This window comes from Peromyscus californicus, unplaced genomic scaffold, assembly GCF_007827085.1.
Source record: "Peromyscus californicus insignis strain IS unplaced genomic scaffold, ASM782708v3 Scaffold_4__1_contigs__length_199733344, whole genome shotgun sequence".
In the NCBI taxonomy this organism is placed as follows: domain Eukaryota; kingdom Metazoa; phylum Chordata; class Mammalia; order Rodentia; family Cricetidae; genus Peromyscus; species Peromyscus californicus.
In genome coordinates, this window is record NW_026294562.1 from 165,675,019 (window position 1) to 165,694,027 (window position 19,009).

Consider the following 19,009-nt stretch of genomic DNA (forward strand, 5'->3'; position numbering starts at 1 on the left):
CTGGCTATTATGATTAGAGCAGCAATGACTATGGTTGAGCAAGTATCTCTGAAGTAGGATGAGTGTCCTTAGGGGTATATGTCCTTGAGTGGTATAGCTGGGTCTTAAGGTAGATTGATTCTCATCTGCCTGAGGAGCTACCACACTGATGTCCATAGTGGTTCTTCAAGTTTACACTCCTATCAGCAATATGAGTGTTCCCTTTGCTCCACATCCTCACCAGCATGAGTTGTCACTTGCTTTACTGATCTTTTTTTTTTTTAATATTTATTTATTTATTATGTATACAGTATTCTGCCTGCATGTGTCCCTGCAGGCCAGAAGAGGGCACCAGATCTCATTACAAGTGGTTGTGAGCCACCATGTGGGTGCTGGGAATTGAACTCAGGACCTCTGGAAGAGCAGCCAGTGCTCTCAATCTCTGAGCCATCTCTCCGGCCCTGTTTTATTGATCTTAGTCATTCTGACAGATGAAATTAGCTGTAGAATGAAAGCTCAAAGTAGTTTTTTGTTGTTTTTGTTGTTGTTGTTGTTGTTTTGGTTTTTCAAGACAGTGTTTCTCAACGTAGTTTTGGTGCCTCTGGATCTCGCTCTGTAGACCAGGCTGGCCTTGAACTCACAGAGATCCACCTGGCTCTGCCTCCCGAGTGCTGGGATTAAAGGCATGCACCATTGCTGCCCGGCTCAAAGTAGTTTTGATTTGCTTTTCCCTGATGGCTAAGAATGTTGAATATTTCTTTAAGTGTTTCTCAGTCATGTACAATTCCTCTTTGGAGAATTCTGTTTGTATCTGTACCCATTTTTTAATTGGATTGTTTTCTTAATATCTAGTTTTTTGAGTTCTTTATATATTTTGGATATTAGTCCTCTGTCAGATGTGCAGTTGGTAAAAATCTTTTCCCATCCTGTAGGCTGCCACTTTGTCTGAATAAAGGTGACCTTTGGAGCTGGAGAGATGGGTCAGCGCCCTCTTCTAGCATGCAGGCAGAACACTATATACATAATAAATAAATTGTTTAAAAAAAATAAAATAAAAAATAAAGGTGACCTTTGTCATGTAGAAGTTTTCCAGTTCATGAGGTTCTACTTATTAACTGTTGATCTTAGTGCCTGTGCTGACAACACTGTTCTGTTCACAAAGTCTTTTTCTGTGCCAATGAGTTCAATAATATTTCCCACTTTCCCTTCTTTCAGGGGTTCAGTGTATCTGGTTTTTTGTTTGTTTGTTTGGTTGGTTGGTTGGTTTTGGGGGGTTTTTGTTGTTGTTAAAGTTTTTTTTTTTTTTTTTTTTTTTTTTTTTTTAAGATTTACTTATTATGTGTAGTGTTCTGTGTGCATGTATTCCTCCACACCAGAAGAGGGTGCCAGATTTCATTACAGATGGTCATGAGCCACCATGTGGTTGCTGGGATTTGAAATCAGGACCTCTGGAAGAGCAGCCAGTGCTTTTAACCTCTGAGACATCCCTCCAGCCCTTTTTTTTGTTTTTGTTTTTGTTTTTAACTTTCTACCTTTCTGTTTCTTGAGTTTTTTGTGTTTTTTGTTTGTTTGTTTGTTTTGTTTTGTTTTAAGATTATTGTTTTGGGCTGGAGAGATGGCGCAGAGGTTAAGAACACTGGCTGTTCTTCCAGAGGTCCTGAGTTCAATTCCCAGCAACCACATGGTGGCCCACAACCATCTATGATGAGATCTGGTGCCCTCTTCTGGCACACAGGCAGACATGGAGGCAGAATGTTGTATATATAATAAATAAATATCTTTTTTAAAAAATAGAAAAAAAAGAATTGTTTTAAAAAAAGATTATTGGGTTTTTTGTTTGTTTGTTTGTATGTTTTTTTGGTTTTTTTCGAGACAGGGTTTCTCTGTGTAGCTTTGCGCCTTTCCTGGAACTCACTTGGTAGCCCAGGCTGGCCTCGAACTCACAGAGATCCGCCTGGCTCTGCCTCCCGAGTGCTGGGATTAAAGGGGTGCGCCACCACCGCCCGGCAAGATTATTGTTTTAATATATGCTGTCTGTGTGCTCAGGAGAGGTGTAAGACAAAAAAGGTGGCTGGAGAGACAGCCATGGGTGCTAGGAACCAAACTCTTATATTTTTGGTTGTGAGCCTAGCCTTTAATGACTGAGCCATCTCTCCAGCCATATATGGTTTTGTGTTGAGTTCTTTGATCCATTTGGAGTTGATTTTTGTGCAGGGTGATAAATATGGAATTATTTGCATTTTTCTACATGCAGACATTCAATTTAACCTCACCATTTGTTGAACAAACTGACTTTTTTTCCCCTGTGTGTATGTATTTCTATGTATTTCTAGCTGCTTCTGCGGCTGCTTCAACTGCTTCTGATGCTTCTGCTTCTGCGCTGCTGCTGCTCCTCCTCCTTCTTCTTCTTCTTCTTTTTCTTCTTCTTCTCCTCCTCCTCCTCCTCCTCCTTCTTCTGCCTCTCCTGCTTCTGCATCTGCTTCTGCTGCTTCTGTGTCTGTTTTTTTCTTCTTCTGTTTCTTCTTCTTCCTTTTTCCTATTCTTATTTTTATTCTTATTCTTTTTTTAGACAGGGTTTTTCTGTGTAACATCCCTGGCTGTCCCAGAACTCAATTTGTAGACCAGGCTGTCCTTGAATTGAGACATCCACCTGCCTCTGCCTCCCAAGTGCTGGGATTAAAGGTATGCATCACCAAGACCAATTATTTATGGCTTCTTTATCAAAACTCAGGTGTTCATATGTGTGTGGACTTAGGTCTGGCCTTCAGTTCGATTCCATTGATCGACATGTCTGTTTTGGGGCCAATACCATGCTCTTGTTTTTTGTTTTTTACTATAGCTCTATATTACACATAGAATTGGGGATAGTCCTGCCTCCCTCTGTTGTTTTATTATCAGGGATTGTTTTAACTATCCTGGGTTTCTTTGGATATTTCATATTTCCATATGAAGCTGAAAAGAGTTCTTTCAAGATCTGTGGAGAATTGTGTTCTTTTTTTGATGGGGATTGCTTCAAATCTGTAGCTTGCTTTCGGTAGAATGGCCATTTTTATTATGTTAATCCTACCAATCCATGAGCATGAGGAATCCTTTTCACCTTCTGATATATTCAGTTTCTTTCTTCAAACTTGAAGTTTTTGTCACACAAGTCTTTCAGTTGCTTGGTTAGAGTTACCCCCAAGATTTTTTATATTAGCTGAGAAAATTATGAAATATATTGTTGCCCTGATTTTTCCTCAGTCCATTTATCATTTGTATATATGAAAGCTGCTGTTTTTTTGTGTGTGGGTTCATTTTGCATCCAGCTACTCTGCTCAAAGTGTTTATCAACTGTATGTATTCCCCAATTGAATGTTTAGGGTCACTTCTGTACACTATCATGTTACCTGCAAATAAATATACTTAGACTTCTTCCTCTCCAATTTGTATCCCCTGATCTCCTTCAGTTGTCTCATGCTCTAGCTAAGACTTCAAGTAATACATTGAATAGGTATGGAGAGGGTGGAGTTTTTGCCTTGATCCTGATTTTAGTGGAATTGCTTTAAGTTTCTCTCCATTAATTTGAGGTTGTCTATGGGCTTTCTGTAAACTGCCTTTATTATGTTTAGGTATGTCCTTTGTATCCCTAATCTTTCCAGAACTTGTATCATGAAAGGGTGTTAGATCTTGTCAAAAGCCTTTTTTGCATCCATTGAGAAGATCATGACATTTCTTTCTTTCTGTTTGTTTATATGGTGGATTACATTTGTCAGTATTCGTATATTGAACCATCCCTGCATCTTTGGGATGAAGCCTACTTGATCATGGTGTGTGATCTTTGGAGTGTGTTCTTGGATTTAGTTTGCAAGTCTTTTGTTGAGTGTTTTTGGGTGTTCATAAGGGAAATTGGTCAGTAGCTTGTCTATTTTGTTGGGTCTTTGTGTGGTTGTGTATCAGGGTTACTCTGGCCTTGTAAACTGAACTAGGCAATGTTCTTTCTGTTTCTATTTTGTGGAATAATGGGAGGAGTATTGGCATTAACTCTTCTTTGAAAGTCTGATAGAATTCGATGCTAAAACCATCTGACCCTGGCCTTTTTTGATTGGGAGACATTTAATGACTGCTTCTATTTCCTTAGAGGTTAGAGGTCTGCTTAAATTGCTTATATGAATCTAATTTAACTTTGATAAGTGCTATCTATTGAGAAAATTATCTACTTCTTTTAGAGTTTCCGATTTGGTTGAGTGCAGATTTTTAAATCATGTCCTTATGATTCTCTGGATTTCCTCGTGTCTGTTTTTTTGTTTGTTTGTTTTTGTTTTGTTTTGTCTTTTGTTTTTTGTTTTTTGTTTTTTTGATACAGGGTTTCTCTGTGTAGTTTTGGTGCCTTTCCTGGACAGTGTCTGTTTTTATGTCCCTTTTTTTGTTCCTGATTTTGTTAATTTGGGTATTCTCTCTGCCTTTTCAATAGTTTGGATAGAGGTTCATCTATCTCGTTGATTTCCTCAAAGAACCTACTCTTTGTTTTATTGAGTCTTTGTACTGTTCTCTTTGTTGGTATTTTATTTATTTCTGCCTTGGGTTTGATTATTTCTTGCCATCTACTCCTCTAGGATGTGATTACTTCTTTTTCTAGAACTTTCAGGTTTGCTGTTAAGTTGCTAATATTTTTTAAATGTGGGCACTTAGTGCTTTAAACTTGCCTCTTAAACCTGCCTTCATTGTGTCCCATAAGTTTGGGTATGTTGTGTGTTCGTTTTCATTAAATTCTAGAAAGCTTTTCATTTCTTTCTTTATCTCTGTATTATTTTTCATTCAGCAGAGAGTTGTTCAGTGTGCATGAGTTTGTAAGTTTTCTGTTGGTCTGTTGTTGATGATATCCAGATTTAACCACGGTAGTCTGATCAGACGCAGGGAGTTATTTCAATTTTCTTGTATCTGTTGAGACTGGCTTTGTGTCCAAGTATGTGATCAATTTTGAAGAAAGTTCTATGAGGTGAAGAGTCAAAGGTGTATTCTTCTGTTTGTTCCGGAGGTATCTGTTAGGTCCATTTGTTTATAGTGTTGGTTACTCCACTATTTCTTTGTCTAGGTTTTGTTTGGATGATCTGTCTATGGGTGAGAGTGGGGTATTGGAGTCTCCCACTATCAGTGTGTGTGAGGATCAATGTGTGATTTAAGCTGTACAACAGGTGGCTTGTTGCCATCTTAGGCAGTCACATGGCTGGTCACCATCTTTGCTAGGGTTGGAGAAGATGGATGCCATGTGACTTCACCGCCATCTTAATTAACAGTGACCACGTGGAGTGTGCCTACCAAGGAGGCAACAATAGGTCTCCAAGGTATTTTATATTAAAATGGATTTTTGTGCAACAATTCCTGTCTTATCCTAAAAACAAAGTTTATAAATAAATGCCAGATATTAAATACTAAAAAAAAAAAAAAAAAGCTGTAGTAGTGTGTCTTTTACAAACTTGAGTGCCCTTGAGTTTGGTACATAAATGTTAAGAATTGCAAAGTCCTCTTGGTGGATTTTTTTTTTTATGTGTATGTAGTATTCTTCCCTAGTCTTCTGATTCATTTTTGTTTGAATATTTTGTCAGATATTAAAATGCCTGCACCAGCTTACTTTTTAGGTCCATTTGCTTGGCAAATCTTTTTCTATCCTTTTATCCTTGGGTAATGTCTATCCTTGATGTGAGGTGTATTTCTGTACTTCTTGGTGCAGCAGAATAATGGACCCAGTTTTCCATCCATTCTGTAAGTCTGCATTTTTTTATTGGAGAATTGAGACCACTGATATTGAGAATGACCATTGATGGTTGATTCCTGTTACTTTGTTGCAGTGGGGTCTGCGTGTATTTCCCTCTTTTGACACTTTCTTCTGGTCTCTGAGAGCACAAGACCCATATGTGGTGCACAGACATGCATGTAGGCAAAATATTTGTTACTATCTGGGGGTCTTGATCGGGTTCATTTTCTCTGCCAGTTAAAGAATTAAAAGGCTGGGGCTGGAGAGATGGCTCAGCGGTTAAGAGCACTGATTGCTCTTCCAGAGGTCCTAAGTTCAACTCCCAGCAACCCTATGTTGGCTCCCAACCATCTGTAATGAGATCTGGTGCCCTCTTCTGGCAGGCAGGCATATATGCAGACAGAACACTGTACACATAATAAATGAATCTAATAATAATAGTAATAATTAAAAGGCAGGAAATTCTCTAGGGTGACAGCAACGGGGAAATTCTCAAATGCAGCAAGCAGGAGCATACAGGATGAGGCAGTCCAGAGTGGCTTTTATTAGGGGTGCGGAAGCACAAACAGCAAGCCGACCAAGAGAGAACTGCTGCAGTGGACAGGGCAGGACACAGGTGAGCTTCTCTTTGAAGGCTGTTTTTGCTTTGTGTTTTGTTTTTGGTTTTTTTTTTTTTTTTTTTTTTTTTTTTTTTTTTTTTTTTTTTTTTTTTTTTGGTTTTTCGAGACAGGGTTTCTCTGTGTAGCTTTGCGCCTTTCCTGGAACTCACTTGGTAGTCCAGGCTGGCCTCGAACTCACAGAGATCCGCCTGGCTCTGCCTCCCGAGTGCTGGGATTAAAGGCGTGCGCCACCACCGCCCGGCAAACAAGACAGGGTTTTTTTTTCTTTTTCTTTTTTTTTCTGGAGCTGAGGACTGAACCCAGGGCCTTGCGTTTGCTAGGCAAGCACTCTACCACTGAGCTAAATCCCCAACCATTGCTTTGTGTTTTAAGTCATTGACGACACAGACCTCAATGGACCAGCTTCTCATTTATTTATTTATTTATCTATTTATTTGTTTGTTTGTTTGTTTATTTTTGAGGCAGGGTTTCTCTGTGTAGCCTTGACTGTCCTGGAACTGACTGTGTAGACCAGGCTGGCCTCAAACTCAAAGAGATCTGCCTGCCTCTGCCTCCTTTCTTCTTGAAGGCTGATTTTGGTTTTTTTTTGAGTCCTTGAAAGGTCTTCCTTCCCTAATTTACAATTGGTCAGTTTCAAGACAGGACAGCTGACTGGCCAACCATGGTTGCTTAAACATGCCCTGACCCAGCCGTGAACTTGTTTAGCCAGCCCATCAGCAGGGGCCCTCCTGGCAGGAGGAGAAGCCCATGAGGCCTTTGTTTTAAGTTGCTAGGCTTTTGTCTCAGGTCCGGAAGGTGAGGAAGCAGCCAGCCCTGTTGTAAGTCCCCTTTATTACCTAGTCATGGCCCCTCTCCCTATCCTCCTGCTTATCGGGAGTGCATCTGACTCCTGGTCCTTCACATTCACACACACAACCCAAGAAAGAAAAAGAGAGAAGCTGGTTACTGAAGGACGCAGTTTGGGTGGTCCTCTTTGTTACTGTTTTATTTTACGTGGATGGGTGTGTTACCTGCAAGCACGTCTGTGCACCTTTTGTGTGCCTGATGTGGATGGAGGCCAGAAGAGGGCATCAGACCCCTGGCACTGGAGTTACAGATGGTTGTGAGCTGCCATGTGGGTGCTGGGCATGTAAAAAGGGTCCCCCGAAAAAGCAGCCAGTGCTCTTAACCCCTGAGCCATCTCTTCAGTCTCAGGATCTCTATTCTGATTGGCAGGTGAAGTCCTACATCGGCTTTGAATGACGCTTCCTATCACGGTCTGACTTCAGACATAGACATGTCACGGGTGCATAAGCGTAAGGTAGCAAATACAGACTCCCCCTAAAAGTTCACTACAGAAACTACAGTTTCCCCTCACTGTGCATGCACCCCAAACCAGTTCCAGCTGGATCAGCCTTTTTATTCTTTCCATCCTATGCATTAGGAATACTCTTGAATAGAAATTATCTAAATATCAAAAAAAAAAAAAATTTAAAGCCAGGTGGTGGTGGCTCATGCCTTTCATCCCAACACTCAGGAGGCAGAGGCAGGCAGATCTCTGTGAGTTTGAGGTCAGCCTGGGCTACAGAGTGAGTTCCAGAACAGCCAGATACACTGTCTCAAAAAAAAAAGAAAGAAAGAAAGAGTCTAAATTTGTTGTTGCTGTGAGCAGAGAAATCCATATTGTTCAAAGGTGGAAGTACACATAGCCTAAGGAGGGTGTGGGGTCAAGGGGTTCTGAGGCTGCTGGATGCATTGTCTGGAGAGGGGTGTGTAGATGTAGTGTGCACTTGTGAAGAAACCAGGTTGCCAAGTGCATTTTTACAAGAAGGAGGGGTGTGGATAACACAAACCACATAGGGTCCCAAGCCAAACCGTCTGCCGTGTTTGCCTGCCTCACTCCGGTTATGTTCTGTGAAATCCCTAGGAACAGATGGATCTGGTAGCAACTACTTAGGCTATTATGTTTGGCAGCAAAAGCTTCTCAAGGCTCGTGGATTTTTGTTTGTTTGTTTGGGTTTTTGGTCTTTTGAGACAGACTTTCTCTGTGTAGCCCTAGTTGGCCTGGAATGAGTGGAAATCCTTTAGCCTGGCTTGGCTCACGGTTTTTGTGAGAGTTTTTGTTTTGAAGGTCTGGTTCTTGCTATTGCTAATCCCACCGGTCAGACCTCTACCACAATTTAAAGCCAAACTTGAAGCCAGCTTTAATTAAAGATTATCCAGATATATAGGCTCTGGCCAGGTCCATCTCTGGGTTTCCAGAAAACAGCCCTGAATCAAATTTTGCAAGAGCTTAAGAAAGAAAACCCATAATCGATTCCTATCAGGTCTAATCAGGGGCAAGTTTATGTCCCGACATATTTCCTGCCTATGAACTTCCCACCCACATGTGATCAAGCCCATCCTGTGCAGATGGGTCAAACAAAACTTGTTTAGGGGAGTGAAAACATGTGACTTGTTATCTCCCATAAACAATAGCCTCCAGCATTCCAGGAACTATCTGTCCTTAGGCAAGAGGCTTGCTGATCAGGGACATTTTTGTTTCATGGATCGGATCTCTTAGGCATAGTAATTAAAGTGTAACTTTGGCTCTCACACTATGTAGACCACACTGGTCTCGAACTTAAAGGAACTTTATTGACCATCCAGACTCTGCCTCAGAGGTGCTGGATTTACAGGTATGCACCTCCATGCTGGGGAGATTCCTTCATTTTTAAATGAGCTCCCCGGAAACTGCTCTGCAGCTCAAAAGGAGAGCACTTACCTAGCATATGAAAGGCCTGGAGATTAAGCCCCACTGCCATGCCACAAAATAAAGTGCTTCAAGGAGTTTGAAAAAAAAAAATGGCAGCTTTAAATACAAGGGGGCTGGGAACATCACTTGTCATGAATTATAATTGGTGTTGGACAAATTAATCGGGTTTATTTTTCCTATATTGCTCAGAGGTTGGGTCCTGATCCAGAAGGATAGGTTGGTCTCAGTCTCTCCTCTTTAGAGATTAACAGTGTTTCAATGGTCCACTCTGTGTTCTAAGATCTGATTTAAAATGGTGGCCAGCAGCCATTTTAAATGCCTCAAACACTATTAACTCTATTTCCCTCTCCCAGCAGACATAATAAAAAAAATTTCAGAAACACAAATGATGACAGTTGTTAGAAATATATTCCCAGGAGGGCGATGGTGGCACATTCCTTTAGTCCCAGCACTCGGGAGGCAGAGGCAGGTGGATCTCTGTGAGTTTGTGGCCAGCCTGGGCTACAGAACAAGTTCCAGGACAACCAGAGCTACACAGAGAAACCCTGTCTCGGGGGAGCGGGGCGGGGAACATGTTCCCAGTCACGGAGAACGAGGCCACTATTGGGGTAAATGGAAAGCAGCTGCCCATCCTTCCCTCCAGTCTTCCAGTCCAACCCTTTGTTATCCGGGTCAGTGTGCCTCTTACCCAGCTAGACTTCATTCGGCCTGCTCAGGCCCCAAAGGAACTGAATAAAAAAAGAAAGGAAAAGGAAAGAAAAGGGCACGACTGCTCCTGCATACGGTGGAGGAGAAAGTTTATCACAGATGTGGGAGAGAGCATAGTCAGAGGCAAGGACAGCTGGGAGAGTCCAGAGTGAACAAGACCAGACTGAGCTGGCCCATGCGGAGAGAGCCAGGGGTGGGGCAGAGAAAGAAGAACCAGATGCAGTAGCCAGGAGGCCAAAGGTACAAGAGGGCAGGTAACCAAAATGTTTGGATTCTGTAGGGAGAAGCCTCTGGGGGAAGGGCAGCCCAGCCCCTGGGCTGGAGAGTTCAGGGTCTTGGGCTGAATACTCCAGCCACACCTTGCAACAGGTAGGGACTGAGGGATGCTGGGAGAACCTGGCAGCCAGGTGCCGCTTTGATATGTTAAATAAGCACATCAGCCTTTGTTTGAAACAGGATCAAGAGGGACGAAGGCCCAGCAGAGACCACCCAACCCTGATCAGACTCCTATTCCATCAACACCTCGCCACCCAATGCTGCCTTTCTGGGAAGTCTGGCTCCATGAACCCCAAGTGGTCCTTCCCCACCCATAAGCACAGATGTGGGTTGTATGATCACACCACACAGACCCAACTGGCTGGAGTCTTTGGCCTCACTGGGGTCCACCCACCTCTCCACAACACTGGAGACCTTCCAGAGACTCAGTATTCTGCTTCGACACCTGGTTACCAAGATGGGGGTGACATGACAGACAGAGAATCAGACCTCAGAGGTTTTTTAATCTATAGGGAAGGAATCCTAAGGGCCTCAGCTTAGTCATTTCTGCCTCATTCTGAACTGACCTCCCAAATAAGATGAAGGCAGAAAGTTGCAATTTTCATTTATTTACTTGTTTATTTATTGTCTTTTCTCTCTCCCCATAGAAGGTCACCTGTAGCACGGTCTAGCCATAAATTCAATATGTGGCAGAGAATGACTTTAAAATCTTCAACTTTTTTTTTTTTTTTTAATTCCAAACAGGGTTTCTCTGTGTAACCCTGGCTGTCCTGGAACTCACCCTATAGACGAGGCTGACCTCGAATTCAGGGATTAAAAGCGTGTGCCGCCACCACCCAGCTTTTTGTTTGTGTGTGTTTGTTTGTTTGTTTGTTTGTTTGTTTGTTTGTTTGTTTGTTTTTTGAGACAGGGCTTCTGTCTGTGTAGTTTTGGTGCCTGTCCTGGAGCTCGCTCTGTAGACAAGGCTGGCCTGGAACTCAGAGATCCACCTGGCTCTGCCTACAAAGTGCTGGGATTAAAGGCGAGCACCACTACCGCCCAGCTGGGTTTTGTTTTCTGATACACAGTCGAACTCTTTATTGTTAGGCCCAGATTGTGACCCCAAAGAGACCACCGAAGACCACAGGTGTCCAGAATGCAACAGCAAGATTTATTCTGTAGATACAAGTCCAGACAGGGAACCCATTCCTACACCCAATACAGTGAGGCAGGGAGGAGTTGCTCTTTCTTTGTGTGGCTAGCGTTTTAAAGGCAAAAACCACAAGCCTTTCAGGGGGGTTGGGGGGGAGGTTGCCACGGGTGCAACTAGGATTGGCTTATTTTTATCTCTGTTCTCTTTTAATTGGGTGAGGGTATGTAACCTTTGAATTTACCGGTTGGTGGCAACTATTATCACTTTGGGGGCAGTCCAGCACAAGTCCCTGGCTTTGTCCTTGAGCTGCCATGGGGGCTGGCTGGCCTAGCATGTCATGCACATAACTCTAAGTTGGTGAGGGGCCCCAGACAGTAAACATCTGGCTGAACTTTGAGCAGTCAGAGTACATGCGGAATGGGAGCTACTGCAAGGACTATGTCTTTTGTTCATGGCCTTCCCAGAGACTGCTTGCTCAAGTCTCAGAAAAAACTGAAATTGAGGCCTGATCTCTGAGAAAAGACTGAGCAGCCTGTTATGGCATCTGCTTGGTCCTTTCACTTATCAGATATGTCTTTAACATAGGTGTGGCTCCCCAGTCTTAGGCACTACTGCTCACATACAAGAGGGGTTGGTTGAATTATGTTAGTCCACTATTGATGTGTTAAGTGTTCACTTATTTCTGTGGTGTCTCATCTTTTACATGAGAACTATTCAGTCACCCTGGCCATCCCCCACTTCCTCCCACCCACAGATTTTCACTGTATAACAACTCTGGCTGTCCTGGAACCCACACTGTAGATCAGGCTGGCCTCGAACTCTGCCTGCTTCTGCCTCCCAAGTGCTGGGATTAAAGGTGTGCACCACCACTGATGGACTCAAAACCAGTTTTAAAAAGTAAGGGCTGAGGCAGAGCGGTGGTGGTGCATGCTTTAAATCCCATGGACAGAGGCCGATGGATCTCTGAATCTGAGGCCAGCCTGGTGTCCAGAGTGAGTTCCAGGACAGTCGGGGATACACAGAAAAACCCCATCTCAGAAAAACAAAACAAAACAACAACAAAAAACTCAAGCCAAAGCAAAACACCCCTCAAAAAGAGATTGAAGCAGAGCATGATGGCACACCCCTTTAATGGGAGAGGTAGGGCAGAGTAGGTGAACCTCTTGAGTTCAAGGACAGTCTATAGTCTACAGAGATCCTGTCTCAGGGAGCAGGGAGGAAAGGCTGAGAGTGGCCTTTCCCAGTGGCTCAGTGGTAAAGCACCGAGTAAGTGCAAGGTCCTAGCTTCAACAGTTAAGTAAGGGACCATCACACTGGTCACCCAAGCCCTCCTGTCAAGGCACCTAGGGAAAACCCTAGAGGTTGCTGGGTAATCCAGGCACAAGGAGGGTAGCAGCCTGAGACACTAGACTGGTCCCTGGCCGTGGAGAAAGGTCATCCAGGGTCAAGAAGAAATGAACACTTGGGCACCTGGCTGGCAGGGTGCCATTTGCTGCAAAGGAGACCCCGGGTGGAGCCCCTGCCTCCTCCTGGCTGCAGGTTTTACAGGACTAAAACCAAGCCTCAGTTTACAGGCACTAGGCGCCCAGCAGGAGCAGTAGTTCTTCAAGGAGGAATTTAGAACCCAGCAAGGTCCCGGCCCCAGGGTGGGGCTGTGACAGGGCAGGGCAATGTGGACTACAATGTAAGTGGAGTAATTTAGAGAGGTGGAGGCTGCTTGTGGCTGCAGGGGGAGGGTCTCAGGCCTAGGATGGAGGTGGTATTTAAACCTCGGTTCTCAGAACACCTGAAGTGAGCTACAGAGAAGATGGAAAGGCCTCCCCTTTCCCTGCCTGAGTCTAGACCCCCAGGAGCCTGTTTAGATGGTACGGGGTGGGCAAGGATGCCTTTCTCAGACTTGGGCTTTGCAGATCCTGTCTGGCCCCCAGAGCAGACCCAGCCTTGTGGAAACTGAGGCCTTCACAATACAGTTGAGGGGTCTCTGTGTGATCATGAACTGATCGGAGCACATGGAACTTGGGCTCCTGCAAGGTTGGGAAAGAAAGTCGATGTGGCAGCAGTCTGGTTGGAGACTCCTGGGGTTCCTCCTCCATACTGCCTGCCTGCTGGGGACTGAGGCTCCTGCACTTACTAACCTGGAAGTGTTTGCAAACTCATCAGCTCGTTGAGTTTTGATTTTTCTTCTGTGGGCTTTTTGTTGGTTGGTTGGTTGGTTTGTTGGTTGGTTGGTTGGTTTTTCGAGACAGAGTTTTTCTTTGTAGCCTTGGCTGTCCTGGAACTGGCTCTGTAAACCAGGCTCTCCTCGAACTTAGAGATCCACCTGCCTCTGACCCCCGTCCCCCCCATACACCCTTCCTGCCCACCCTGAGTGCTGGGATAAGCCACTACCGCCAGGCAATTTTAAATTCTTTAGAGACAGGGTGTCATGGAGGTCAGTCAGACATGTGGGAAATGATCTCGAACTCTTGTTTCCAACAGGGTTTCCCTGTAGATTAGGCTAACCTCAATTCAGACATCCGCCTGTCTCTGCCTCCCAAATTCTGGGATTACAGGCTTGTGCCACTACACCCAAACAAACTTTTTTTGAGTCTATAATCCCAGTTCTTGGTAGGGAACAGCAGGATCAAAAGCCCCACTCTCCTGCCTCAGCTCAGCAAATGCTGGGATTAAGGGTGTGACTCTCCATACTCCCTTTTTGAAAGGTGAACTGAGTGAATCTGGAAAAGTGGGAAATTGTGGTGGGATCGCAGGTCCCCCTCCCATTGATGCAGTGGCTCCCCCAAAATGGAAAGCAGAGCTTGGGGGTGTGAGAAAGGCTTTTCTCTTTTACAGTTATTTATTTTGTGTGTGACTGTGCCAGGGGATGTGTGGAGGTCTGAGGACCACTTTCCTGAGTGGGTCACCTCCTTCCACCCTGAGGTCCCTCGGGATCAAAACCGCCAAGTCATCAATCGGGCTTGGCAGCACGGGCTGAGCCATCACTCCCCACCGGCCATGATAGGGTTTCTCTGATCCCTTTCTCCCTCTTTCTCCCAGCCCCCTCTACCCCGGACCCCCTTGACCGAGACTTCAGTTGGGAACAGCTATGGGAACTGGAAAGACAGTTCAAGTTGGAGCCATACCCAGACCTCGAGGCTCGAAGGGTCCTGGCCACCAGACTCAACCTGAAGGAGGAACAAGTTAAGGTCAGATTCCCCTCCCACCTTGAGCTCCTATCAACCAGTGGTTCTCAACATGTGGGTCGAAACCCTTGTGCAGGGAGGGGGTCCTCTCGAAAGACCCTTTCATAAAGGTTGCACAACAAGTATTTACATTTCGATTCTTTGTTTGTTTTGTTTTTTGAGACAGGGTTTCTCTGTGTAGCTTTGTGCCTTTCCTGGATCTCGCTCTGTAGACCAGGCTGGCCTCGAAACTCACAGAGATCCGCCTGCCTCTGCCTCCCGAGTGCTGGGATAAAAGGCATGCGCCACCACCGCCAGGCTTCAATTCTTAACAGTAGCAAAATTGTAATTTTTGAACTAGCAACAACAGTTTTATGGTTATTGATCACCACAACCTATTAAAAGTGTCGAAGCATAAGGAAGGTTGAGAAGCCCCTAAGGTCTAGCCTAGGTACTTGAGCGGGCTGGATCCCTAGTTGGTAGGCTCTGCCCTTCAGAACCCTCAGTCTTCCTTAGGGGGCCTCCCTTTGGGTCCTGGATTAAGGCATCGTGTCCCCCCCACCCCCAGTATCTAAGCCTCAGGGACTAGGGAGCATTAGGTAACTCTCTGTGTTTCCATGTGCCCTCCACCCTGCAGACTTGGTTCATCCAGCGTTCCTTGGAGCAGGAGATGCGCCCTCGCATTGCCAGGCTACAGCAGTCTGTCCGTCCTAACACCTCTCGCTGTGAGTCCCACAAAGCCCACTGCTGCCGGCCACCGAGCTGGCGGTTCAGGCTCATTCCCATTAATTCCTCAGAGTCTTCAACCCGCTGTGAGCACAGTTGCTGATTCTGCCATCCCGAGTTTGTTGACCCCACGGGCCGCTCCAACATGTGGTCCAAACCCCCTTGTCGACTCCTGGCTTCACAGAACTCACCAAAATGCCGGAGGCTTTCTAGAGACTGGGTGAGGGGGTGGTGGTGTTCCATCCCTCAACCCTTGGGTGTCAAGACACATGGCGCTGGACGAGAAATATCATGGATGATGTCAAGCCAAGCAGAGTTTCTGAGTCTCTAACTGGGGACTCCATTAGACCTTGTAGGGCCACACCCCACAGGGTCCCATCTCAATGATTTCTGCCTCTCCTGGACTGGGGGTTATGGTTCTAATTCTTATAACACCCCCCCAAGGTTGCCTGTACCTCAGGCTAGCTATCAATATGTAACAGAATGACCTTGATCTTGCCTCTAATTCCCAGGTACAAGTTTATGCATGAGTATGAGTATTTTCTAGTTTTGTTTGATTACAGGGTTTCTCTGTGTAGCTTTTGGCGTTATTTGATTTTTTTTTTTCCTTGCCTACTAGTGCTTCTCAAGTTGCTTCTTAGCGATTTGGCCTGTTTGGGGGTTTTAGATCGGGGAGTGGCAGATCAATGAAATTAATTGGTGAATAAAATTACTTTTTTGAAAACGTTGTGTGTGTCTGTGGATGTCAGCTGGTTGTGTAGCAGCCAGGGCAACTTAGGAACCCATTCTTCCATATGGGTCTGGGAGTGGAACTGGGGTCTTTGGGCTTGGTTGACACACAAAATACATTTCCCCCACAGCCATCTCAGCACCTATGCTGGTTCAGGTTTTTGTTTGTTTGTTTGTTTGTTTTGTTTTGTTTTGTTTTGTTTTGTTTTTCAAGACAGGGTTTCTCTGTGTAGCTTTTAGAGCCTATCCTGGAACTCTCTCTGTAGACCAGGCTGGCCTCGAACTCACAGAGATCAGGGCCCCTGCCTTTGCCTCCCAAGTGCTGGGATTAAAGTACATCTCCACCACTTGGCCCTGATCTTTAAGAGATAGTTCAGAGGCTGAGGAAATGACTCAGCCATTAAGAGCACAAGCTACTCTTCCAGAGGACCTGGGTTTGATTCCCAGCACCCACGTGGTGGTTTGGAATTGGAACTTCAGCTCCAGAGACTGTGAAGCCCTCTTCTGGCTTCCAGGGCAATGTATACATGTGCACAGACAAACCATCCATACACATAAAGTCAAAACAGTTACTCTGAGCTCAACATAGTGATCATGGAACAGGTTTTGAGTTCTCCCATGTGAGGCCAAGAATGGGAGGCCTGAGAGCTTGTTTAGTCACAGGACAGAGATTGAAATCTAGAAGGTATTTACCAAATAAATTGGGGTGACCATAACTAAGTGATTACTGCAGTGTGGGGATTCTCTGCATGGAACATCCCTGGCCTTGAACTCCCAGAGAGCTGCCTGCCTCTGGCCCCTGGATGATAGAAATGAAGGTGAACTCCACCGTGCCCAGCCTGCAGATGACATTCTTTGGGTTTGGTGGAAGTGAGTGTTCTGTTAATACATAGGAAACGGTAAAGGATTTGCCCGATTGTAGACTAGGATGTCAGGTGAGCAGTGAAAGGCCTACTACCACAGCCTAAGAGAGTTTCCACAATCTCAGAACCTTGCTCGTTTGTTTGTTGAGACAAGGTCTCTGCATAACTTTGGCGCTTGTAGAATTCTCCAACTCAGAAAGATCCACCTGCCTGCCCTCCCAATGCTGGGATTAAAGGCGTGGTCACCACACCCAGCTCCTTGTAGAATCTTTAACATAGACATAGATGACATGGATTTTCTTTTCCTGGGAACTTTAGTTTGTGGAGAGATGGATTGATTTCTATGAACTCGGCCCCTCGATATTTCAATAAATAATTGGTGCTTGTTTGTGGGCATGCAAGAGTCCAGTCTAAATTTTGCGCTCTGAAACTATCATCCTGGCCTGTTTGTCTCAAAGAGTAAACAATGCTGGGTGTGGTGGTACACGCCTTTAATTCCAGCACTCAGAGGCAGGTGGATCTGAGTTGAACAGGTCAGCCTGGCCTACACAGCAAGTTCTAGGTCAGCCAGAGTTACTGGTGAGACCCTGTCTCCAGCCTTTGAATGCGGCCTAGCACATTCAAAGTCCTGGGTTCCACCTTTAGTAGTACACACAAACACATAATTTCAAGCCTAGAATACATAGTGAGTTCCAGGACAGTCGGAGCTATGTAGACAGACCCTGTCTCAAAATAAATAAGGGCACACTTTTATTCTCAAAACTAGATCTCTGGGAGTTGGAAGCCAGCCTGGTCTACATATTCCAGGGCAGCCAGAGCTATACAACACAAAGTGAGACCCTATCTCAAAAACCAAACAAGGAGCCGGGCGGCGGCGGGCGGCGGCGGCGGCGGCGGCGGCGCACGCCTTTAATCCCAGAACTCGGGAGGCAGAGCCAGGCGGATCTCTGTGAGTTCGAGGCCAGCCTGGGCTACCAAGTGAGTTCCAGGAAAGGCGCAAAGCTACACAGAGAAACCCTGTCTCGAAGAAAAAAAAAAAAAAAAAAACAAGGAAAATTAAGTAAATAAAGGAAAAGGAGGTGGGTTTACCCAACACCAGGAGACAACAACATCTGTCCCCAGGATTCCCATCAGCCTTTAGCTCAGGGACAAGCCTTGGAAAAGAGCCTGCCACCCAGGGCAGCTTTCTGACCTCTCTAGTCCAGACACCCAAAGGGAACCCTGTGACTATAACAGCCCCAGTAACGTTGAGGACCAGGGAGAGGGTGCCGTCAGGGACATGGGACTCCGGGTTGGTCCCTGGTCTTGGAGAAGAAGCACTCAGCTTCAGGAAGGAGTGATGATGAACACCTGAAGGAACAGACTGGTTGGAGGCCCATTTCCTGTTATGATCCTGGGTGAAACCAGGCCTTCTCCTGGGCTTTCGAGGCTTGAGAGGGTGGGGCCAAGGCCGAGTGTTTTCCCCTGTTCCCTTGACTAAGCCGCAGAAGTAGCTGTCCCATGAGGACCACAGAACCCTGCCAGGCAATGCCCTGGAGGGTGCAGAGGGGTGGAGCAGACGATCGGAAGAGTGGGAGGAGCTACAGGTGGGAGGTGCCCAACTGGGTGGGCCCAGAGCCCAGGTAGGATTTAAGCCAAACTCCTGGAGTCAAGGCTCAAACTGATCAGCTGGAGCTGGAGTGACCGGGGTCAAGATGGCGGAGTCTCCGAAGTTGTGCACGTCTGGGCCCTCAGAAGGAGGTTTGGATGCTGAGGGGTTGGCAGGTATGTGATTCTGGGACTCAAGCTTTGCAGATCTGGTCTGGGCCCCCCAGAAGAGGCCCGGCCTCATTGCAAGTAGGACCCGCTGCATAGCTTTGGAAAGAGGGTGAAAGGGCGTGTGGGGCGCTGAAACAAGCACATGGCACTTGGGCCTCTGCAAGGCTCCGGGTCCCAGCTGGTCAGCTAACGGGAAGGAGGGGAGCTTTGGGGAGCAAGCAAGCCAGGGGCAGCAACTTGGTACCTGGCCCGCCCATTTCAGGGTGTTGGCTGCAGAAACCTGGATAGGCAGACGGTGCCTGGGGTTTGAAATGGAGAGTCAGGGTGCGACAGTACTCGGGCGCGGGTGGGTTCTCCTGGGAAGTTGTGGGAGCTTCAGGGGAGCAGAAAGTAAGGATTAGAAGGGAAAGACAGACAGACTCTGACCCTCCCCCACTCTCTGGGATCACGGTCTTGTGCCACCACCCCGCTTTATTTGTTTTTTCTTGAAATAACACTCATGTGGTATGAGACCTATCTTGGAGTCCTTCACCATGGGGTCCCCAGGATCAAGCTCAAGTTACTAATGTTACTAGCAAGCTCCTTTAGGGGC

General features: G+C 45.8%; 1 protein-coding gene across 1 annotated transcript in view; it reads left to right on the top strand.

The window, feature by feature from the left end:
* The window catches only part of LOC128124044 (homeobox protein Hox-D1-like), a 30,379-nt gene extending 15,209 nt beyond the window's left edge, over nucleotides 1-15,170 (top strand). The window contains exons 2-3 of the mRNA XM_052760281.1: nucleotides 14,100-14,365; nucleotides 14,979-15,170. Of these exons, the coding sequence (XP_052616241.1) occupies nucleotides 14,100-14,365; nucleotides 14,979-15,170 (458 nt within the window). The remainder of the gene's footprint in view (nucleotides 1-14,099; nucleotides 14,366-14,978) is intronic.
* Nucleotides 15,171-19,009: the final 3,839 nt, after the last annotated feature.